Source organism: Oryzias melastigma, linkage group LG22, assembly GCF_002922805.2.
Source record: "Oryzias melastigma strain HK-1 linkage group LG22, ASM292280v2, whole genome shotgun sequence".
Classification (NCBI taxonomy): domain Eukaryota; kingdom Metazoa; phylum Chordata; class Actinopteri; order Beloniformes; family Adrianichthyidae; genus Oryzias; species Oryzias melastigma.
Genome location: NC_050533.1, coordinates 16,910,056 through 16,934,807, shown reverse-complemented (window position 1 = coordinate 16,934,807; position 24,752 = coordinate 16,910,056). Strand labels below are relative to the sequence as shown.

Sequence of the window (24,752 nt, the reverse complement as noted above, 5' to 3'; positions counted from 1 at the left end):
ATGGCTCCACCGGGTAGCACCACTGTAATATATCCCACTGCTTGTCATTAATCCTTCCTGTGATAACCTCAACATGCAAGGAAACTCCGTCCTAAATAGCCGTATGTCACTTGGCCCCTCTGCTGGAGGTGCCATCAGCTGGCTTTTACCCCACATTAATCCTTGCCACCAAAAATCAAATGTTTTTTTTTTTTTTTTTTGGCAAGATCTTGAACTTTAAAAGCAAATTTAATGATGATAATTATAGCTGTAGCAGCAGGGAGAACGGATGCAGGAAATTCTTTTCCAACCCAAACTTATAAAAATCACATTTGTCATTATAATTTAAATGTTATCTACTCCTTGTTTTTACAGAATACATTACATAGCCAGTTTGGACTCTCTGCCTTTTTGATTGAAGCACATCTAAAAGCATAAGTAACAGAATACAATTCTTTTATCCAACCGCCACTGACTTCATTCATAACTGTATTCCCTTGTTTATCGAGTCTAAAAATAATCCACAAAAGGTGAAATCCATGAAATAGGATTATGGATGTTTTAAGGCTGTAAAACCCACTTTACACACTTTTCCCAGACAGGCACTCACATGTTTGCACTTTTCTTTCTTGTTTAAACTCTCAAAGTTCAAACTTTCATAGAAAAATAAGTCTGGTATTATAGAATAGAAACAAAATTCTGATATTTCAAGTATTTATTTAGATTTGGCAAACAAAACCTTATTCTATATAGACGACAAACACAGAGGAGATTGATTGACAAGGTCAACAGCCAACCAGGATGCAGAACGAAGTATACCATTAAAAAAAAAATCTGCGAGTCAGTGAAAGGTGAGCCATGATATATATAGCTATGGACCATTGTATCAAACTTTACTAAACCAACAACCAAAAAAAAACATGTTTATTCTGTAGCTTTAAACCATTTTTGGCTCTGTAGTCCAATAACAGCCAAACAGAGTATCTTAAATGTCAATGCCTCAATCGGTGTAAAAACGTATGCCTCAGGACGCAGCAGCAAGAAATATCAATCAGCATAGATTGATACCACCATGCGGGAGAAAGTTGAGCTTTAGGAAAAAGAGAGCCAAGAGTGAAACAAAACCCTTATTTCTAGTCAATCTGAAGACTAGAAGGATATGCTGGTTTTCTGTGTTGTTGGTTTTTACTGGTCGTTTAAACAACCAGTAAAATGTGCCCATAAATGAGCACATTTCCAGGGAGCCAAAAGCTAAAAGAAGATGCTAATTTCTTTGGTCTATTAAATTAGATCCACTGGACTGTTCTCATGTAATCAGTGTTAAACTAACTAACATTAAAGTTTTTTTTTCACCTGGCAGTGAATCAGCAAAATGACAAAACATCACTTCATCTGAAGCTATGTTGACAACCCAAGTTCAAGTGGCTACTTCCAGTGAAGAGTTTATGTAAATGCATGTAAACCCATATTTCGAGCTTCCGTGTTCAAAGCTCTCATGCTCACGCATAGCTACGCAAATTTAAACAACAGTTTTCAGGCTCTACGTAGAAAACATACTGCCAGCGAACATGCGTTGCAAGTTAAACCAATTGAACTTTGACCAACAGGGACTGTGATTTGTTACTGATGTGTGGATGGCGTCCCTGTTAGTTTATGGAAATGTCAACAAATTGAAAATTGATTGTGGATGAGAAAATAATAATTGCGGTTTGTGTCCGGGTGAAATTCTATGACACCAAACTTTCAAATAGTTGTGAAAGAAAAACCCTGGAGTGAGATTCGCTTTGACATTTTGCACCAAGCCTCTACCAACTATTGTTGGTGGACATGCGCAAGTAAACAACAGAAAAAGTAAAAAGAAGAAGAAGCCCTCCCTACTTATCCAGTGTGAACACCGTAGTCTTACCCAGCGTTCAAGAACCCACATTTAGCGCATTCTTAATAGCAGATCACATGCTTGGTGTGTATGTATCTTTTAAATCACACTGCTGGCTTTGTCCGCAGCTCAAGCCTGTTATTGTGCCACTTGAGAACAACTTGTGTGTTACTGGATTTCATGGTCAAACTTCCTAAAGCTCAGCTGGAGCTCCGTTTCTCCAGCTTTGCCCTGTGGTCCCTCCAGATCCATTCACCCCGTTTCCACCTCAGATGCATCTTTCTTACTAGGTTGCTGCTCAATGGGGTATGAGCAGTAATTTGTCATGTCCCTCTAAGCGTAACCAAGATGAGATAGCAGGCGCCCTGGGGCGCCACCTGAACCACCAGCACTTGGGCTTGCATAATGGAAAGCTCGGAGAAAGAGCAGGGGGGTGGAAGGAAGCTATAAACAGGCACGGAGAGCAAGAAAGGGAAGCGCACAGAGACTGTGCGACCAGCGAGTTGAGTTGGGGGTGGGAGGTGGGGTTGCATTAATCATGACAATACCTTAAGAAGACAACCTCCATCACATCAGTCGAGTTATGCAGCCTCTTGGAAAGGAGAGGACAACAATCGGTGGCAAAGAATCTACCAGGATGACATTGCTTGAGGGTTTGTAGGGAAGGAAAATGTTTGGCTTCCTGAACAGGCACTGCTTCCCATGAGAAGTTCATTGCACAGAACAGGACAAGTATAGCTTTTTCCAAAGTCGAAGAAAAGCTGGGCCTATGCACCAAAATGTGGCAGAAAAAGAAGTCAAATTAGGAGGAAATCGCTCTGATGGATGATCAAGAAATTCTAAAAATCTTAATTTTACTCTACAGATCTAGAGTACTATTAAAGGGTCTATAGCCTTTTTAAGTCTTTCAAAGTAAACTATATCAATATATATGATCAAATACAACCTTTGCAACACTAAAGAACAAATGATTTATGAAATATGAGTTATTTTTGAGAACTCTTTTCCTACCGACGACTCGATCTTTGAGGCATTCTTGGGTCAGTGTTGTGCCAAGTTACGTTTCCCTGCCAGAATTTGTTTCCCCTGTCTTTGGCATCATTGATTTACTACATAGCACTCATATTAAGTCCCCAAAATCGTAAAAAGAAGGCGGATGTTTAAGAAATATATTCTGAGGATTTGGGGAGTTTATTGTCATATTTGCTTTGTTTTCCAGATATTCTGCGTAAAACAGCTTTTTGTGTAAAATACACACAAAAAAAGAAATTTTGTTTGTCTTATTTAACATAAGAAGCACAGTTTATAAAAGTGACTGTTATGGAAGTATTTAAGAACAGACAATTAAGGAATAGTTGTTGCTGCTATTGCAAATTATTGGGGGGCACAGATTCTAGAAGGTTTGATCTGCAGCCTGACAGAATCTGTGCCCCCTGTTGATTTACGTAAAATATGTGTGTCTGTGGGGGGGATTTCAAACATGACAATTGACTCCCAAAAACACAGAATAAAGCATATGATAAACATCAACCTTCTTTTTACACTTAATATGAGTATTACAAAACAAATCAATGATGCCAGAAGTTGTGCCGCAATGGGGGGAAACAAATTCTGGCATGGAAACAAATCTTGGCAAAACACCGGAATCTGCATGCGTTGGGGGAGCTTGTGAAGCTAGCTGATCACCACTAGCTTTGCAGAGAAAGTGTTTGTGTTAGTGTGGGGGCAGTGCTGGCAGCGCAGACTCTTCCCAGAAGGTGCTGTTCTCACTTTGTGACATCAGCTCGTGAGAACCCGCTTATTTTCGTGGGTATGGGAGGGGCTGGTATGGAGAGCACAGGTTTTAGAGGATTATTCAGAAATGCATAAATGGATCAAAATACATATTTGGGGTTGTTTGTAGTGAAGAATGAACATTATAATACACTTAAAAGCTCAAAAGGTTGATTTTACATGGTATAGGCCCTATAACCCTTCCGCTATCTTTGGGGTACAGATGACTCCAACCACATATTGATGTGCAATTCCTTCCATGACAAATGTGGACAAAGGTGGACAGGATTTTATGCCTGCCATGGACATTAGTGAAACTCAAAAATCAAAGATAAAAAAAAGTTCAGCGCACCGTCTTGTGGGGTCCAGATGACCCCACTTTTTATGTAAACGAGCCAAGGAGAGCAGAAGGGTTAAAATGAGTAAAGTAAACAACCATCGAGTCAAATGCATTTGGATCACTGACTGTTTGTGACAAGTGGACCGAGTGACCTTCCCTCTTGGCGTTCCAAATACAGAGTACCCCCTGGCTCAGATAAGCCAAAATCCCATAGACTCCTTTGGAGAAATAAGCAGCTATTACTCTGTCATTTTTGTAAGAATAACCATTCTTTCTCTGCTGCTTTTTTTAAACATGTTGGCCAATAAGATGCCTCAGTAAAAATATGTGGGCTCACGTCAAATATTCGAAACAATTGAGAGATTCTGTCTAGACTGCTTTAAAATGGTAGGGGTGTGGCCTTCCAACAAGCTCACTTCTGATTGGAGGAGTGGTTGCCATAGAAATGTTGACTCAGATGATTATGGACCACTTCACAATTTCTGGTTCCAACATGGTAACATCCGTATTGTGAAAAAATGGTGACCGAATTGACTTCATTTCGCCAGAACCAAGGTGTTTTCTATGGATGACATCACACTCACTAGGTCCAGTTCTCCTATATAGTCAATGATTTGGACTAAAACAGATTTGCGTGGGGGTTTTGAACCCGGGCAGCTCGTCAAACAAAACGCGTTGACAGCAGCATCAGCGCTATCAGGCAACACCTTGCTTCCAAACTGTGAACAAACCAGCCTTGCAAGACACTGAGCATGAAAACCAATTACAGAAGGGAGGACATAAAGGAGGGAAAATGCAAATTGATCGATAAACGCTTCTGGTGTGGGCAAAGGCTGCAGCTCGTCTGACTGTGCCATCGGAGCTGCAGATTGGCTTGGAGGGCTCTGCGGCGAGGTGATAAAACAAAGACGACCACACTTGCATCTTCACACGTCTGCACTCACCCGCTGTATGTTAACCGCGTTTCGCTTCTGCTCTCCCTCCATCTCCTTCATTCCTTGTCTCGCCCATTTCCCTCCATGATCCGTTTATTTATTAATCCGCCTTACTCCCAGCAGAACAACACTAACATCAGCACTTCAGATCTCATTTTTCACAAGCAGACAGATCACACGTGCAAATGGCGTGTCTGCAGGAGAAGTGGGAAACGTCTTCCTCCTGCATCAGTGCTATCCCACAAGGAGTTTGGAAAACCGAGAGGCTGCTGAAGGTCAGCGGCAGCATTACAGTGGAGGTAATGTGGTGTGCGCCGTCTCGCATGTGGGCCACATCTCATTTGAAGAAAAGCGACTCTCCGGGGTGTTTTACAGGAGAAACTATGGCAGCACAGAGCTCAGTCAAATTAAACAAACAGATCAATAGTGAAACTAATCAGTCGCTGCCAGCCCGTCTTCACATCACCCCCAACAAATGGGAGATAATCATAGAGTGGCCGCCTCATCAGGCCTTTTCCATTTACGCCCCCAAGCAGCAAAATGCTTAACAGCATAAATTTACATTTAGGAAGATTTTAAGTCGGTTAGTTGTGGATTTTCCTCTCTCCATCATTTTGTCCTCTTTGTCATTCATGAATCAGGGCCATCTTAGCCACTCCCTCCCTTGTTATATGTCCTCTGCAGAGAGGAAAGGAGCGGCAGTCAGAGACGGAGTAGCAGCTGGGAGTTTTAACCTCCTGCTGACTGATGGAGATGGAGCTCTGGGGAGGATCAATTTTGGAATGTTGAGGTACAAATGCCTCTGTGGCCTCTGGACCATGGCATAAACAAAGAAAGCCTCCTGGAATACAAAGACTGACAAGATAATCAGATGATAATGATAGCAGCCACTTCTTCCAATTTAGATTAATCCTAAGGCTGTGATTTGAAATATTATCATAACTTTGGATCTTGGCCGCTTCATTTTCAGAGTAAAATAGTACTGCATCATAATACTTGTGAAGATATATATATATATTTTTCCTGACAGAAACGAGCATAAGCAGTGTCACACTGCAGTCCGTAAAACTAATTAAAATTTACATTTTTACTCACATTTTTAGTCTTAGAGTTCCCTTAAGTTAGTGAGAAACTATGTCCTAGAAAATAACAGGTGTTTTGATTTTGGAAAAAAAAAAAATAGATCAAAAGATAATTTTTTTGTTTGTTTCAGGCTAAAAATCTAACTTTATTTGTAAATGTGGATCATTTAATTTGTGGAATATTTTTTTAAGCTCGACTTTTTCATAATATGAAGAAGCACTACAGAACAATGTGGCTTTAACCTAAGAAAATATTGGTATTTTATTGTAGGTTGACTTTAGACACAAGATAATTGAACATAATAAATACAAAAAAAGGACTTGTTTGTCTAAAAGATAAAAAATGTAAAAATGAAAAGTTTCTGATTACAAATGCAAGCTTATTTTCTCACGGTAAAATGTAATTCTGTTGTTTTTTAAGGAGATAGTGATGATGTAAAGAGATTTCCTGTAAATATGAACATGGAGTTGCCAAAAGAAAGAAAGAAATAGACTGAATCCAGCTTGCTGCTTTGTTGTCATGAGGGAATGTAAGTACAACAGCATTCCTGATATGAACAATGCTGTGTAACCCTTATTTAAGTAGTGAGGCTGAGAGCGCTCACACATAACCCCCCCACAAATAGAGGCTGGTGAAGAGAGGGAGTGAGAGCGGAGCGGGGAGGAGGAGAGAAAGAGGGAGACCGCAGCAGCGACGGCAGCAGCTCTACAGTTACTCCTGGCAGGCTCCAGTCGAGCATGTGTGGTCTCTCATGCGCTGTTGCTAAGGAAATGGGTGGCTTGAATGGATCGGCGGATCGGGCCGACTCGTCCTCCTCCTCGCCCCCTCACCAGCCTGCGCTTTTACAGTTTTTTGGAATCACTGCGAACGACGTGACGCGTCAGCTCCTGCTCTGCACCAGCTCGGGTAAGAGACAATTTTTTCCGTCTGTTTCCTCCTTATCTGATCGCAAAACAAATGAACACAGTTTAATTGAAGCTGCAAGATGAGTCAGTCGAATTAGAATCCCCATTAAAACATGCTGAAAAGTAGGAGAGGTTGAGGGGTAGAAATCTGTGTGTTGAAAAAGTTTGTGTAGAAGCGATGGCGTTTTACCTTAAAACTCTGTTGTTTGGCTGTTTAAAAGCCTAAGTACATTCATACACAAGTATGAGCTCTGCGGCTTTAAGTCAACATACCTTTAAGAATGACCACAAACTCATTTCTCCCTCTCAGCTCTATGTTCAAGCAACGACAGCATATAGAAAATGCACACCGTTCCCTTGTGTTTTGCTTACCTAATGTCAGCCAGAAGCAGATCTTGCTGTTTGTTTCTCCAGCCGCCTTTTGTTTCCAGACAGAAAAAAAGAGTCTGTTTGTGTGTGCTGACTGAGATGATAATGAAGAAGGGAGTTCAAGGAGACCCGTCTCAATTCCATTTCTCATTTTCTTCTCCATCTTCCAGTCCAGTGGAGCCACAGCTGAGGAGCGGGGGATTTCACTGGCAGCTGGTTGCACCACTAAGACGCTGGAGAGAGGCAGCTGGGCGGTAGGGGGGTCGAAGAGCCTGGCAGGCGCCGGGTGAATGCAGCCTGGAGAGGACGACGGCCGAGGCGGCAGCAGCACTGACCTGAAGCGGAGCATGGCATCCACAGGAATGCAGATTTTTGGGTTTGTTCTGGCGCTGCTGGGCATCATGGGGGCCACTCTCGCCACCTTGCTGCCCAACTGGAAGGTCAGTGCGGATGTGGGCTCCAACATCATCACGGCCATCTCCCAAATGCAGGGCCTGTGGATGGACTGCACGTGGTACAGCACCGGGATGTTCAGCTGCACACTGAAGTACTCGGTGCTGTCGCTCCCTGCATATCTGCAGACTGCTCGAACCACCATGGTGCTGTGCTGCGTGCTCGCCGCCATGGGCCTCTGCCTGGCATCCCTCGGACTAAAATGCACCCGCTGGGGGGGAGGACGGCGCTCCAAGCGGCATGCCGCTATAGCCAGTGGAGGCTGTTTTGTCGCTGCGGGCTTTCTGTGCCTGGTGCCCGCTTCATGGTTCACCAACGAGGTCATCACCAGCTTCCTGGACTCCAGCGTGCCAGAGAGCAATAAGTTCGAGCCCGGAGGCGCCGTGTACGTGGCCTTTGTTTCGGCAGGATTCCTTTTTGTGGGGGGTTCCATCTTCTGCATGTCTTGCTCGGGGAAGAGGCATGGCCCTCAGGACCTGATTCTGCTCCCTCCGCCTGACAAACTGCTGCTCCAGCAGCAGCAGCAACAGCTCCTCCAGCAGCAGCAGGAGCTCCAGCACCAGTACTGCTCCCTCTCCCCATTAGACAATAAGACAGGCTACAGCCTTCAGGATTATGTATAATAAAGCAGCAGCGTGTGCACTTCTGCTAAAGGGAGCAAAACCTGAGGGGGGGGGACCATCACAGCCGATGCTGCACATCGGGCTCTACTCCAACTGAGGAGAAAAAGAGGAGGGCAACAACTTTCAATCCATCTTTCCCCATCTTTCTTGTTTGTCTCCCTTTTTTCCGTTTTGCAAGCACAAAGGAGAGGGAGGAATCCCCCCCACCCCCCGAGCGGCACATGGGAACAAACAGCGGGAATGTGTAAGGTGCTGCAGAGTCGGAGGAACCCGATAACCAAACGTCAACGTCCTTCACCAGTAAATCACAGAAAGAGCTCCCCGGGGGGATGGATTAAGCAAATAAGGAAGCCCCCCCCACTCACCCCCACCAAAGGTTTGAATTGAGATTTTATAGAAAAAAAAAAACAAAAAAAGAAAAAGCAATTATTTAGCTGCTATTTACAATCGTTTGTATCGGTACCCACCACTGGAAAGACTAGGCAATAACCGGAGAGCAGTAAGTAAAAGCCCTTTCATAGCAAGCCATTGTAGTTTTTTGTACACTTATCCACTAGAATGCAACCTGGAATGATTGAAATAAATGGTCATATTTTTGTTAGCTTGTAGAATGATGATATTTTGCCTCTAAAGCATGAAGTGTGGAGCCTGTCTGTGTATTAATACGGCGGAATGCCTGGTAAAAAAGACTGAGCCACACAATGCCTGTGCCTGAAATGCTGTAGAAACATGACCCTGCTGCAACTGTTCAAAGAGGACTGTCAGGAGGACACGATGTGGGCTCCCGCTCCGGATTGGAGAAAATGCAGACAGGCAGATGTCTGCGACTCTGCAGGTGGAAATATGGGGTGGAGAGGGGGGGCGGAGAGGACTTGACAGTAAGAGATGCACCGTCTGATTCCCTTTTTTCCAGCATCACAATCCATCCCCCCTCCGCTCTCTCACATGCTCGTGTTCACGCACGCGATAAACATTCAAAAGCTTTTTGCATGAGCTTTTCACTTCTGTCATCCACCTCTGCACTGCCATGGAAACGGCATTCATTTTTCAAAAATCCTTTTAGTTTGGGGTTATGTGCATGTCAATCTAAAAAGTTGTTTGGAAGAGGGGGAGGGTATGGTTTTTTATTTTCTCCTTCCTTTGACCACTGTGCTGCACTTTAAAGTAACATTTTTTTAAAGAAAAATCCTCCCTTTAAAACTGCTTTCTGTGACAAGGGGGGCTTCGCACGAGGTTAGAACCCGAGCCGTGGCAAAACCACGGTAGGAAAGGCGAAGCTTCTCGAGCCGATCAAGTGGCCGTGCGGCAGGATGCTAAAAAAGGTTTGAGTCATTCTCCATATGTGACTTGCTTTTCAAGTGCGTCAGCAGCCTATACAACCCGCCGGCTGAAGGTTTTAGCGTCTTAAACTGTTCTCTTTCACTTTTAAACACCCGTTCCCTCCTGTCATTTTTGTGTCACTTGTCACAGGGATGTGATCCCTGATGGAAGAATGCATGTCGGAAGCATGTCCTCCTGACGCACACGTAAACACCCCCCCCATACCTACTCATATTCCACTAGCAGGGATATGCTTTCTCGCTTATATGCTGGTATGTGTCGCTCTTATACTCAGAGGATTCTTTCGTTTGTGCTCTGGACAGGCTGTGATGTACAGAACTGCACATTCTCGCCCTCTCACAAACATGCAGCTTCCTGGGGGAGAGCAGATGGCTAAGCCCAGCTCGCCACCTGCAGGCTGCTGCCAGCACACCACAGGCATCTCTCTGGGCACCCCTGGCAGCTCTGGGGCTCCTACCCTGACTCAGCCATCTTTGCATTTTTTGCCTCCTGACAATAACTCACTGCCCAGGCGCCCATAAGCAATGCAATAAACAGAGTAAAGAATGTGCCATGTCATCGACTACTGACACGTTATGTGTTTGGTGAATGTGCCAAATTATGTCTCATGATGACTCGTTTTAACAATATCTGGGGTTGTGTTTATTTTTTTATCAGGTTGTTTGTACGAGGATGATGCATCTGCAAATGTTTTAAGGATCTTGTTCTGACAGAAAGTCTTCAGTCAGTCGGACGTCTGTGTACAGTCTAGTGCAGCTTTTTGGCCTTCGAGGGTTATTTTAAATCCTCTTTGTGTCTCATTTCATAAAGCACAGCAAAATATGGAGGAACAAATATGGTGACGTTTCCACCAAGGGGTAAGAAGGCACCCTTAACCCTAAACCAAAAAAAGTAACACCCAACACATATTCATAATATTATTCACCCCTTGACACCTGTTGATGCTCCAAAAAATACCTCAATTTAGCATCAACTTTTTTTTAATAATTGGAAATAGATTCAGGCATCAAGGGTTCAATAATAATTTGTGTCAGAAATTTGGATTTGCTGTTGACCTGTACCGACTGTACACAAGTGTCTAGATTTTCTTTTTATCGAGGTTGAAAAGTCCTTCAGGTATTTGGGTATTAGACACGACACCATGTTCATGCCATATCTTCTTTATAAGAAGACTATTCAGTGCACTTTTACTGTGTGTTATTGTTTGACATCAGTCTGGTTGAAATAGCTGAGCACCTTAAGCTTTTTTGGACCAGAACAAATGTGTAACACAAACCGCACGCAGGACTAAAAAAAAAAAGAAAAAATAAATAAATAAAAGTGTGATTCGTGTCTGATAGGATTTAGCAGGGCTAAACGAACCAGAGGTTTCTTTTTCGTGACTGTGCAGCTTGATCATCAGCACGCAATTTCATTTGCTTCTAAATGGTCAGACGGTAATGTGACTAGGTCCTAAAAGTCTCCAAAAGTCGTAACTGTCCTGCATATACTGTACTAAAATGTTGGTTTATCATTTTGATAACTGCAGCTTATTTTTGTGAATGCTTTAGCACTTCTTACTTTGCTGGAGCATATTTGTGATGATGGACAGTTCCACAAGTTCTGATCAAGTTGTCTCAATGTGCTTGTGCAAGTAGTTCTATTTTTTACCAATAAAACTATTTTGTGAACGCAACATGCTGGCTGGATGCAGTTGATGGGGATGGAGATGGTATTAATTTTGCAGCCAGTTTTCCGCTGGTACAGGCTGTTCCCGCCGGTCTGCTCAGGCCCACGGATAGAGCAGGATCAGTCCAAGACAGGCATCCATAAAACATCTCAGTGTGCAAATGTTTTTTTTTCTTCATAAAGGATTCTTGTAGACTGATATAAAAGCTCTTCACACCATGTTTGATGAGATGATTGCACAAGCTGGCATGAATGCATCAACAGCAACAACTCCCCTGGGAGTTTGAAAGCATTGTTTTCATCAGAGCTGGCGGATTTATCTGACAAAATTCATGATTTATTGATGGTGCGTCATTCAGATTGTTTAAGAAAGAAAAAACTGTTAAAAATGTATTTATTCTAACAAGAAAAAAAAGTTTCTCAAATGGAATAGATTGTGTGAACGGAAGCAGAGCTATCAGACAACCTGTCACAAATTTAGAAATCAATTTAAATCCAATTTTTTCTAGCTATAAAATCATATTTCTGTGTCATTCTTTTGTGCATTTTGGGGATTAAACTGAAAACCGTTGTTATCAAGTAAAACATGATTTAATATAAAAAGTTATTTAAAATGTTTCATAGTGGCACCTTATGAGGAAAATATGCATCAAACCGAAAACACGAGTAAATTTTTTTGCTGGGAATAAATTAATGCGTCTAGGGTAGGGGTGTCAAACATGACCCACCAGATGTTATAATCTGGGACAGTCATGAAGAGAAAAATATGAGGATGTTGGGGGAAAAAAAGCAAGTTTTTAGTCCATTCCTGTAATGAGTTATGGTTATTTAAAGAAATGGCTGCAATACAAAATTCCGCCACTAGGGAAGCAAAGGAAAAGAAATACCACCATAACAAGAGATCAAGAAATAAACAGTATTTCTTTGCAAGCGAGTGCCACATTTGGGAAAGATGCAGTTTGCCGCTAGCCTCAACAGTGTTAAGTCACTAAAAAAAATATCAGGTGTGACACCACGGTTACTACAATGCTGTTGTAAAAAGATAATAATAATAACTCTGATAATAATAATACTAATAATAATAATAAATGATTAGGCAACTAGGTTGTTTGAGGCATTTTTTACAACTGAGAAAAAAAACTTGCTAACATGCTACAGATAACAAATTGACCGTAAGTTATCTTGCCATTATGTTACTGGTCCGGCCAACTTGAGATCAGATGGGTTTAATGTGGCCCCTGAACCAAAATAAGTTTGTAATCCCTGGTCTAGGGGGTTAAATATTGATGAGAAATAGACATTTTACTCACTCACAGTGAACACTAAAATGAGATAAATGTACAATAAGTCACTATGTGTGCAGATAGGTATGAATTCAAAGACACAAACTGCGATTTCTTCCCCTAATGTTTAAAGTTTTTAAAGTGGAAGAATGAACGTCTTTAGCCGCCAGCAGAGCGCCTTTCAAATCAGATTCCAGCGCAGTATTTTATTTAATATCCATGTCCTATAGTGTACGCGCGTCTCATGGAGTGCTTATTAAATTAGTTAGAATTCGGGCTCTCATTACAGAGTGGGAACCTCCTCGATATGCAGCGAGTGAAGAAACGCCTTCCTGAAAATACCATAGATTATTAAAGGAGCTAGTTCTCCCACTCTTCTTGGTTCTGCAGCACAGTTGCACATCAAATAACTACTCCCCACATAGGGAGACGCTAATAAGATCGCTCTTCTGTGTGTTTAGCCTATTTTTTTCCCCCTTTTTTCCCATGAAAGGCTTTCACCTTAGAGTTGGTGCAGTATGGAAAGTGTAAATGAAGTGAAGTGAGAGGTAAAGTTTCTGTAATATTTCTCTTTAAACTCTTCTACAAAGTGAAATGTTGTTTGGTTAGTATTTTGATACAGATAAAAAGAAAAAAAATGTGATAGCAAAGAATTAAAGAGGCAACAACGGCGCAGAGCTCAGTGTCTGACACAAAGAATTAAATAGAATCACATCGTAATGCCTCTTTATGAATGTTCATACAAGACGTATAATGCAGTCATCAGCACGGAGGGAGGAATGACCTTTCTTTGTTGGAGAGGCTCCGCTGCCCGTGTGAGGCTGAGGGAATAACAGCAACGACCTTGGCTGCGCAGTAAACTGCTGACAAAGGCAGTAAAAGCTACGCAGATGACAAAAGGAGAGCGTGTAGGAAAACAATGCAGCCCGACAGTTCAAAGGAGGCCTTTTAATATTTCAGCTTTGTGCGCGGTGCAAGCAGCCGCGGCTCCGCCAGATTCTGCAAGATGAAGGTGAAGGAGGCTAAACGCATGAAAGGTGCCGGCGTGTCTCTGTTTTGTAATCGACATTCCCTTTGATGGGAGAAAATACAGTGGAAATTAAGCAGAGTTATATTGAAAAAGATTAATGAGAGTACAGCGCAGAAACAGCTCATTAAGTCAGAAAGCACTCAGTGAATAGATGAAGTAACTGCAATAGGGTATTTAATGATATAGAAGTTGCAGAATATGACCAAAAATTTGAAAAATATCACTGTTATGGAATGATACGATGGCTTAATATTAATAGATAATCTTCTCTACTTCTATTGTAGATTTATCTTCTGTGATTTCAGCTTTTTTCCTTCAGACATGTCAAAAAAGCTAAAAATAAACATCTTCTACTCTAAATTTCTCTGAAAAAATACAAAAATAAAGGTATTAAGTCAAGTTTTTATTATGTTTGTGTCATAACAAGAGTAAATAAATACGAAGTTGTGTTGCAAAGAGTGTTAATGAGCACCATGTTTTATGCTTTCAAAGATTGATTAAAAATTAAATGCAAAAGCAAAACCATTTTAAACTTTCAAATTAATTTATTTTCAACCACATTGTTCAGATATTTTGTGTAAAATTCCTATAAATCACTATAATTGGTTCATGAAATTGTGGCTGAGTGAGATTAAATTCAGTTCTCAAAATCAAATGATGAATGGCTTTTCTGGAGTTTCATTTCTGTTTAGCAGATTTTTATGGCTTTCTTTTTTTGTTTAAAATAGTAAAACAAAACCTGAACCTCCTGGAGTATGGCCGCTACATGAACAAAGCTGGATTTAGTTTGAATTTAACTGAGCACTTAGTCCGGTTTAACTTGGCACAAATCCGTGTAAGCAGAAGTGGAGATAAGCTCAAGAGCCAACTCTGCCCGCCTCTGCATTTTAAAAAGAGGAGGAGTATTTTTAGCGCTGCTTTACCTTGGCTCTGTGAAGTATTGAGACCATGCCTTCTGGCGTTTTCCCGGCTGGCACGAGTCATTGAAATAACTTTCCTCGATACGGCGTTTGACCCCGTTTAAGAGATACGAATAGCTCTAGATGAGTTGTGTGTGTGTGTATTAATCTAATGTGTGGCGGGAGGAAAAATCACAGTGTGGCGTTTGCGGTCGCCTCCCTGCTACTGTTGATGCAAGACTTGGGTCACTTGAGGTCACAGAGAAGACATACATCAAGTGCTACAGTGAACTCAGGTGGGAAGCACTAAACCATATGCTCTAGTTTAAAAGAATCATATTTTAAACCCTCAAGACAGCTTACCTGAAACAAGAATAAGAATTTATCCTCAATGTTGAACTAAATTTAAATGTTAAAGTTTAGCATTTCCACCATCTACCCACTAACAGCTGGGGGTGCAGCATTAAGAAATGTAACTCGAAAGCTGCACTCATCTGGCCTGTGCTCCTGGTAAATGACCGAGAACAAGCCGAACATCTGTAGGGCTCTTTTCTTGTTAGATGGCGGATGGTGGCTGATGCAGCCATTACTCAGAGCGGGCGGAGACAGCCGTCTGCTGGAGGCACGCCTCACTCTCTCCTCAGATTCATCTCTGTCACAGATACGTCTTCAGGTACTCCATAGCGGTGCGGAGAAGCCACTCCCCTTCAGGCGCTGTTTCAGTGCATCCATCAACTCCAAGTTACTTTATTGTCGACGTTCTTCCCTCTCAGCCTCTTTGGGCACTTAATAGCATTTTTACTCATCTTGAGACTTTTCTTTTTGACATTCTATCTTCCATAATATTATCATAAAGCTTGAATATTTTGCTTGATCCAATTAATTACTATTTTTTATATTACCTGAGGTAACTTTTTGTTCAATTGTAATCCTTATACAAGTTTTAATGTATTAGCTTCATGTGAAATACTAAATATCAGAATAAAAAAATGTGGTGGCCAAAAATGTAATAAATGAGAGGATTTTAGCATGTTTGCACATATTTTATAATAAATATATTGAATGTTAAAACTTTTAATGATCTAGACCAGTGGTCCTTAAGTTTGTGTATCCTGGGGTACTTAAAGTCTCACTCCAATCATTCTTTGATCTACTATAAAAGTGTAAACAGTGCTTTTTTAAATCACATTTATGCCATTTTAGGCTAAAAAAAATATTTAAAAAACTGTCATTTTCTAGGTTAAGTTGCCAGATGACGGCTCAGATGAGGAAAACAAAGACGTACATGAATCTATTATTCTACAAGGGGATGCATCGGAATGGAGCAGAGCAGGAAGCAGTGGGTCTTTAATAATGCTCTATGGAAGGGATAGGCAACTTCCTTCGTGCATGTTTTCCAGCATCCCCTGCTCTGGCATGTTCTAATTGACTGGACACACCTGAACCAGGTAATCAATCATGAGTAAAGCTTGGATATCTGGAAATCATGCAGACACTGCAGCCCTTGAGGCCCGGAGTTGCCCATCACGGCTCTAGAGAATAGTGTAGTTCAAAAACACACAACTTTTGACATTTTTATAAAAAGCTACTAGACAAGTTTCCCAAGAAAGTATATCTTTAAGCAGACTCATTTCTATAGCCTATAAAACTAAAGTCTCATCTATAAAAGTGTTGCAGGCCACAGCTGTGCACATGGAGTCAGCCAAACAAATGCACTTGTTACAGGATACTACAAAAAACAAATCTGAAAAAGTGAAGAAATAATGATCAGGACCAGATTGGACCATAGCAATCCTTGTTTTTTTCCAATTAATATCATTTTACTAATGATGGATAGGGGTTATTTTTCCTCTTGGTTTAATGCTTTCTTGTAGTTTTGTGTCTTGAAACATCTTCAATTTTGAACTGGAAGATTAAAAAAAAGTCACTGAGTTTAATTAAGTTTTAGATTATAAAATAGAACTTCTTTAAAATAAAAACTTTAGTAAAGTTTAACTGTTTTCCTATTTAACCCTTGTGATCTCTTATGGGGTCCAGATGACCCCAACTTTATATTGATGTGTTATCTCTCCCAAAGAGACAAAGGTGGGCAGGATTTTGTGTCTGCTACGGTCACCAATGAAGATAAAAAAATCCTTGAGAAAAAAAAAGTTCAGCACGGTTCAGATGTCCCCACTTTAATGTAAACATGCATAGGATAGCACAAGGGTTATGGAAGTTAATTTACTATCTATTTTTATTTTTTATTTCTACTCTGGTGATTTTACTTTAAAAATGATCTCATGAGTAAGATTATTGGCTATTCTACTGTCCTCTGATTCAGCAATTGCTTAGCATCATGCACAAGTTTCTGTCCTTTTGCTCCTGATGACAGAAAAGTCTGACATTCATCCGTCATTTTGACTGATTAGAACATGGGGGTGATGTACCATCCGACGATGTAATTGGCAACAACGCTGTTAATAACCCCACATATTAAAGCTCCATCCAGATGGACTGGGGAGCGTGTGGTTAATTGGCTCCTGTTTAGGCTCGTGTGGCCATCATCGCTGACCTCTAGGTGCTGACAGCTCAGTGAAGAGCTCTGGACTGGAAACCTGCAGCACACCAGCGACAGCAAGGAGACCAAACATGGAGCAGAAGGTGAGGTGGGTGAGCCGCAGAATTTGGAAATCTTGACATCTACTAATCACTTTCCAGTATGAAACGTTCACTGAATGTCAAACAGTGGATTGCAGAAGCTGGTAGTCTCAGATTACAGAGCTGGACTTCACATTTAAAAAACACATTTTAACAACATGTAAAGGTTTCGGCCTAAAAAAACAATTCATAACATAGTGTAGTTTTACTTTTTGTCTTGTAATATTTTAAAACTGAGATAAAACAATGTATTTACAATCTCAAAGGAAGAAGACCCTGGTTTGAATCCCAGCTGTCTCCATTCTGTGTGGAGTTAGCATGTTCTCATCATGTACAGGAGGGTTTCCTCCAGGAACTCTGTCCTCCTCCTAGTCCCTATATGGTAAACGGTAACTATAATACCCTAAAACTGCACTTTAATACCTTGCTTTAAGGCCAAAAGTGCCTTACAGTCACAGCCCCATTCACCTAGGCACACACTGGCACACTGCTCCCGAACACTGGCGCCAACCTAAGACCAAAAGGAGCAACGTGGGGTTTGGTGTCTTAACCAAGGACACACTTAAACACATGGGCGGGCAGGGTGGGGCAGGGTAGGAATCAAACCTGTGATCTTCGGATCAGAGGTCGACTGCTCTACCCCTCCACCACCTGCTTCAAAGGTTATTGTCCCTGGGTGTGAATGTGAGTGTGGCTGTGAGGCCCTGGGATGGACTGACAACCTGTCCAGGGTGTACCCCTGATTTGCCCTATTTTAGCTGGGATAGGCTCCAGCAACCCTGTGATCATTAAAGGGATTTGACAGATTTAGAAAGTAGACTGATAGGTGGACAATTTGCTTTAAAAAGTTACAACAATGTAGTGTTTAAGAAGTGCATCAGAAGTGATACAGAACCACTATCTTGCTAGGAAAGGAGATGATTGCTCAGCCCAAAACAAAGACAGAAGGCAGAGCTGAAGAGGGGAGGCTGAAGATGCTCAGATTTTCGTGGAGAATGACAAGAGGGGGCAGCATCAAGAATGAGCACATTAGAGGAACAGCAGTTTGACGACAAAGACAGCAAGTCCAGACAGATGGTTCAGTTTTTTGCAAAGAAAGCATGTGGGGCATTTTGGGCCTAAAACACTTTGGATGAGGATACCAGACCTGACCTGACAGAGGTTTATGGATGCCGTAAAATATGGCGTTAAGGGGGTTGATGAGGAGCTAGATAATAAAGGGAGACACAATGCTTATATAATGCTATAATGAATTATTTTAAACATTTGAGGAGGTTCTTTGTTGTTTGTTACAAACATCTGAACTCTCCATCTAAATGTTGAGCTTACAAACAAAGCTATAATGGAAAACTGCTTTAGAATCTAACGCTTTCATATCAGTCTCGGCAACACGGGTTCAATCAACAACTTCCAATGAAAATTCAATGTAAATGGGCGTAAATGTGCTCTTCTTTCAAAATTCTCCTGATGCTGAGCAAGCTTTTACGTCCGTTTTCAGGCTCTACGTGCAAAATATGCAGCTATTAAACGCATGTTAAAGGTTGAGCCAGTTGAACTTTAACCAATCGGGACTTGGATTTGGTAGTGGGGTGTAGTAGCCTTCTTTTTAATTCATGGAAGTGCCAACGTTTTCAAACTGATCATGAAGGAGGAATAAATAATTGTGCCCTGCTGGACTTTTATGACATCAAGTGTTTCATATATCGGGATAGAGTTGTGAAAGAAGTAGCCTGGAGCAAGAATCACAAGATTTGCACTTCAACATTTTGTGCCAACCCCTCTCCAACTGTAGGTGGCGGATATGCGCTAGTATCGGGTAGCAACAGACCAGTATTCTCACGGTATGCTCAAAGAACCCACAAGTTTTTGAAGGGGCGACACATGCCCGGTGTAAACGTAGCATTAGACACACATCCCAACTGAAGCAACACAGGAGGATCCAGTCCTCTTCATAGTTTAGGCAGTCGTGGGTGTGATCAGATAAAAGCAAAGGTGTGAATAGTTCAGGGATTGCTCACTGTCTACCGACGTGAGAATTAACAGAAGGAAAGTGTCTAATAAGGAGCAGGACGTGGGTGTGATGTGATGCAAGGCAGACCCCAAGCACTTTGAGCCTCGAGGCGGCGGGAGGGGGACGCACCATGAAAGCAGCCAATTGCAGTTCTCAGACAGCTTCAAGGGCAATCTCAGTCAGTCACTGTGACAAAAGAGAAGTGCAGCGGACAGGGATAAATTAAACAGCAGGGATAAGAGCCTATCTGCACACCCCATGCCAATAAGGGGGCAGCAGCTGCTGATGTAGAATAGATCCAACATTTCCTCTTCTCAGTAAACCACATTGGTCAGCTCCAGGTTCTAATCAACCGGCCAATCAACCAACATGCTCCTCCAGCCAATGCTATTCTCTTTAATCAAGTTTTTTTGTTCTTTAAAAAAAATGTAATGGCTCCTTGAGACTCCGATTACACAGTTCCCCTCATTCCAGTTATTACCACCCGTGTCACTCTAATGCTAATGTGTGTGGGATTAAGCGGACACAAAAACACAATACTGTTCGGATTAAGACACTGCAATGACATTACCAAAAAAACAGACAAAACCCTAGTTGTGCTTCACAGCGAACAAATCTCTCTTCATTAACACAATCGGTGATCCTTGAGCCGCAGCCGCAGCAAGATAATACCCCAATTAGACTGCTGAGCTGATTTATTGGCTATAGGTGTACACACACACACGTTCCTGAAAACGCTGAGGTGTTGCAGTCACAGGAAGCCCTGTAGAAAAAAAACAACTCTACTTGAAATCACAAAGGGAGATTTGACTGCTATTTTTAGAAGCTGCTCTTGCTTTTTTTTTTTTTAAATCCCCACCAGGGTCAGTGTAGAGTAGACACACCAAAGGAGGAAGCAACGGCAGCCCACCGCAGAGTTAAAACGACATGCTAATTCAGCGCACAGACAAAACTCCTCTGACCAGAGAAGGGCACATGACTGACTTTAATGACCCACTTCAGTCATCTTCACATCTATTGTACAAGTGTTCTCAGTGGTCTTTCAATTAACATGACTTTTTTGCCAATTATTTTAAAGTCCTTTTTATGGGGCTGGGCTGATAAGATCAATTAATTGATCTGAATCAATTTAAGCTCAATAGATCAATAACCGATTCATAAAAGTAGGGATCGATCTAACGCATAATGCTAAAGTTGGCTAGCTTGATGCTAACATAATATAGGATTTCCCATAGGACGGCTAATACTTACACTCGGTCGACTTAAGCATAAATTGCTGACTAAATGAACATCTTTATGTACTCACAGGCATGAATTTTCCAAACTCTTTTAAGGAAATATTTTATAAAGTAATCATTTGTGGTCTAAAACACTATTGTTTCCCTCATACTTTCTTCTTCTTTTGAAATAAATGTAATGCTGTAGCACGATAGCCCCCTAGTGGCCAAACTGAAACACCCTCCAGGAGAGGCAGAACAATGGTTGGAGCTTTCTGTTTGAGAATCCATGTAACACTGTATGGTATTAACAATCTCATTATTATTTCACTAATAAATTTTACAGTATATGAACTGTGTCAGAAATATGAACACCTTCAAAAAAATACATATACAGATTATTAATGTATTTCCAAACAAATGTGTCTATATGTAAACCGTGTAAACTTTAAACAAAATTAAATCGAATGGAATAGAAAGGATCAAAAAAATTGAATCGATCCAGGCTCTGTTGAATCGAATCAAATTGATTCTAGAAATTATTGCAGATACCCAGCTCTCTTTTTTTAAGGACATAGTTTCATCAGTAGGTCATTAGAAATTTGCCTCTCAGCAACCCTCTTTTCCGTCCTCCATAACTGAGAGCTCTCTCCTTACACTCTATTCTCCTAGCTTACAGCCCCTCACAACCCCAACCTGACATTACAGGTGTAACAAATATGGTGAACAATATTGGAGCTATCAGTTTTGAGTCAGATGCCAGCTCAGACGTACATGGATCTAGACGTCTACAAGCAGATGCAATCGATTTATCAAAAATGGCACAATAACTTCTTAAAACTACCAGAGGCAGTTTGCATCAGACTGGGTCTTTAAATAAAGCAGCTCGTTGAAAAAAAAAAATGCCACTTACAGAATGCAGAGATTCTAAAATTTCTAGAAGGTTGCACAGTGAAACTGCCAGTGGATGTGCTGCAGTGCAATCACAGGAGGCAAAGCTCTTTTGTTTTGCTTTTTTCTACTGGCCTGTACGCTATTTTCTACCCTCTCAGCACTCCAGTCGATGTTTTACTTAAATACAGTCATTAAGCAGCTGTGTCTGGCAGAGAGAACACATTTTGTACCACGTTCAGCGTTCAGGGGTTAAAAAACTGTTTGGGGATGTCCAACAGAGATGCAAGAACCTTTATTTGTTTTTTTGCACAAATGAAATGAAATTCTTAAATGTCACAATCGAATTCACCCATTTGCTCACAGGCGTTCAAGCCACAACAGCTGTTAAGTTTTTTGCAAGTCTGCAGGAAAACTCTGGTATGCATCAGTAAACAATGCGCAGCCTGGATGTTTTTTTTAATATAAATTTTGCTGCATGACACAAAAGCAGAAAGACTGCTGCAGAGAGGGAGGTGGCATTAAAATATTCCCAACGATCATCTCTGGGGCTCTGCAGCATAGAGGCCTGCTCATCAAACAGTCATCATCCGTCTTAATGATATCAATCCGGCCAAGTGCCCATTAAAACATTAACTGAGGAGAGATGGGCTGGGCTGGCATGTGTGAGGCACAGATTCATCTGCAGTGCATGCAGGTGCAGAGCGGGACTCACTGCAGCGAAAGGCTTTTCTTCCTGACATTTCTTACATATTTGGTGCTAAATTCAAGTCTTACAGCAAAGTTAAAGGATTTGTTTTAATGCTTTTACTCTACACATTTATATGCAAATTTATAGGAGAAATTTCTGCTTAATCACCACTGCAAAAACCTAATAGTTGGCCCTCAAAACTATTTTTAGCCCATGAATCTGGGACCTTCTCAGTATGTCTTTTCCTAAACATACAGCTTCCTTTGGACTAATCCCATCCTTCCTGATTGAATCTAACATCCAGCTTGTTTAAATCTGAACTTTGGTCAGGGGTATCTTGGCTCAACACCAACATCACAGCCTGCTTTGTGGACCTGGACCCCCAACTGTTCTAGTGCTGCAGACCAGAAGGTTTTAAAAAAAAAAAAAAAACAGCCTAAAAATGATATAAAGTTATACTAAAAGCCGTTCCAGCTGCAGCTGGGTTTAAAATGTACTATTCAAGTCAATATTTACCCTAAAGAAGAAAGATTCTCACGTCCAAGATGGATTTACAGCAATTTCTTGTACTTTTTTCCTTGCAAAAACCTGCTTTTTCATTGATTTTTAATCCAAGAATTCATACATTTATTCACAAAAATGCCACCTTTTCCATTAACATCACTAGTTATTTAAAAAAAAGTGTTTTTAAAACCAACAAATTTGCTTTTCAAGCAGAAATATGTTAAATAAATCAATATTTTATTGAAAGATCTGGTATTTTAGAGGCATTCCAGTTCCCAGTAGGTATTCCGTTCCCATTTTTCCTCACTAGTGTGGGATTTTTGAACGCACCATTGAGCTCAGGGACTGCTCTCAATTACATAATTGCCTAGGTGGGATTTTTTATGGAAATGGGGGAAATAAGAAATACACTGGTAGTGCTTCACAGATTCTACACGAGGTGTAAAAAATAATTACATGTGTTGCCTGAAAGACTTCCAATGAGACTTTAGTGATTAAGCTTGTAAATAAGCTATAAGACGTCTCATTCTGCACTTCTAAACATTTGATGCATCTATTAAGGCATCTATAGATGACTCACGCAGCTTTTTAGATATCCAACTTCTTCATTTGAGACATTTAAAAGATCAATATTTCAGCTTTTCAATAACTTTATGTCAGCAATTATACATTTTTTTAAAACCCACTCCAACGAAAATGGTGTTTTTAACATGTTTTGTGGCATTTTTATGGTGATGGAGGACACATATAAAGAAAATTAAGCCTAAAAAAGTGTTTCTAAGCATTTGAGATTGCATTCAAAGCATTCAAATTGTTGTAAATAAGGAGGAAAAAAATACCTTTTGATAAAGAGCGTACTTGTTATAGAAAAATACACTGGGTGGACCGCAAACTCCCTGCTTCGCTCTGTACTTATGCACCCAGATCCTCACCATTTTTGTTGCACTGATAATGTTAGGTTGAGGTGTGAAGGTCTGTATGTTACTTTAAGGTTCATGTAGTGAGAAAATATACATTTCTTTAATTCCAGAAATAAAAGTAAAGGAGAGATTTTCATTTCAGCAAGAAGTGATGCAGAATACTCATCCCTGAATTATAGAGCCAGATCTGAATACTCTGAAGCTTCCATAATTTAGAAAAACCCAGCAAACAGACTGAAGTGGGACTCATTTTGTAGTAGATCTGAACACACATGTCATAGTGCTTCTGAGCAAGAAACTGCCTGTTATTCTGCTTAAACACATACATATTAAATCTGTTTTAAATCCTCAAAAAAATATGAATAAATTACTAAACTTTTGAGACTTTGACCAAAAGCAAGCACACTAAAACTCATTAAGACAAAGTTTGATACACAAAAAGAGAAAAAGAATGGCAGCAGCTTAGATCACATCATATCCCCTCAGAAAAGAAAAACATATTTTATTTTGCTCACAGATGCAGGAGTGCCTGTGAGTCTTTAATAAAGCTTGTATGTCTCTAATTCAAAGTAAAATGTAGTGGGTCTCTGCATCAGCCAACATAGACATTTAAAACTTTGTAGCATGTCCCCCTGGATCTAAAATTAAACCTTCAAACCAAGTGTTGCATAAGACTGAGCTTCTCTCGTTTGCCTCTGATACACTCGCGTGGGCTAAAGATGAGAAACTGGGCCGAATTAAGAAGAGGCTCTCATTAGAAGAAGCAGTCGGAGAGACGATATTTTCATCAAGAAAACAGTGCAGAGATGGAAGAGAGAACACTGATCTGATCCTGTTTTAATGAAGCCTTAAAGTGAGCGCAGAAGAGCAGTGAGGAGTGATGGACACATGACAGGAGGACTCTGAAGGAAGGTGGGATTAGAAAGAGGAGAGCCCTGCGCTCTCACAAAATGAGGTTGGAGATTAAAATCAACAACCATCTCACTTCAGGATTTATTTTTTCATTCATTTTTTTCTTGTGAGTTGATGTTGCATTTCAGCGTTGCCTCAAAACTCTATATTATAGCGAGAACTTTGAGAAAATCGTTTGAGTCAAATTAATTAAATTAAAGACCGTTGTCCTACCTCTGGCTTGGGGACGAAGGCCCGCCCAGGTATGGTGAAGCAGCTGTGAACAGTGCACAGATACTGAGCCATGATGGAGATACGGCTCCTCTGCCTGCTGCCCGTGCTGGCCGTCAACCTCTGCAAGGACACAACAACTCTTATAACCAACAAGCTCAGTGACACCAAACAGATGGAAGAAGGAATTATGCCTGGT

General features: G+C 41.0%; 2 protein-coding genes across 3 annotated transcripts in view; one reads left to right on the top strand and one right to left on the bottom strand.

Annotated features, from left to right (window-relative positions):
• Window positions 1-24,700, bottom strand: part of LOC118598036 (dimethyladenosine transferase 1, mitochondrial-like) — a 31,389-nt gene extending 6,689 nt beyond the window's left edge. The window contains exon 1 of the mRNA XM_036210088.1: window positions 24,557-24,700. Coding sequence (XP_036065981.1) covers window positions 24,557-24,628 — 72 coding nt within the window. The 5' untranslated portion in view covers window positions 24,629-24,700. The remainder of the gene's footprint in view (window positions 1-24,556) is intronic.
• Window positions 6,063-11,352, top strand: LOC112142518 (claudin-20). 2 transcript variants are annotated; one of them, XR_004947087.1, is made up of 3 exons: window positions 6,063-6,892; window positions 7,431-9,928; window positions 10,028-11,352. XR_004947087.1 is itself a non-coding variant. In XM_024265956.2 (2 exons), the coding sequence occupies exon 2, from the start codon at window positions 7,551-7,553 to the stop codon at window positions 8,334-8,336; it is 786 nt and encodes a 261-aa protein (XP_024121724.1). In that variant the 5' UTR covers window positions 6,063-6,892; window positions 7,431-7,550; the 3' UTR covers window positions 8,337-11,352. The 2 variants fall into 2 exon arrangements, 1 of the variants encoding a protein (XP_024121724.1); XM_024265956.2 differs by having other exon boundaries at window positions 7,431-11,352.
• Window positions 24,701-24,752: the final 52 nt, after the last annotated feature.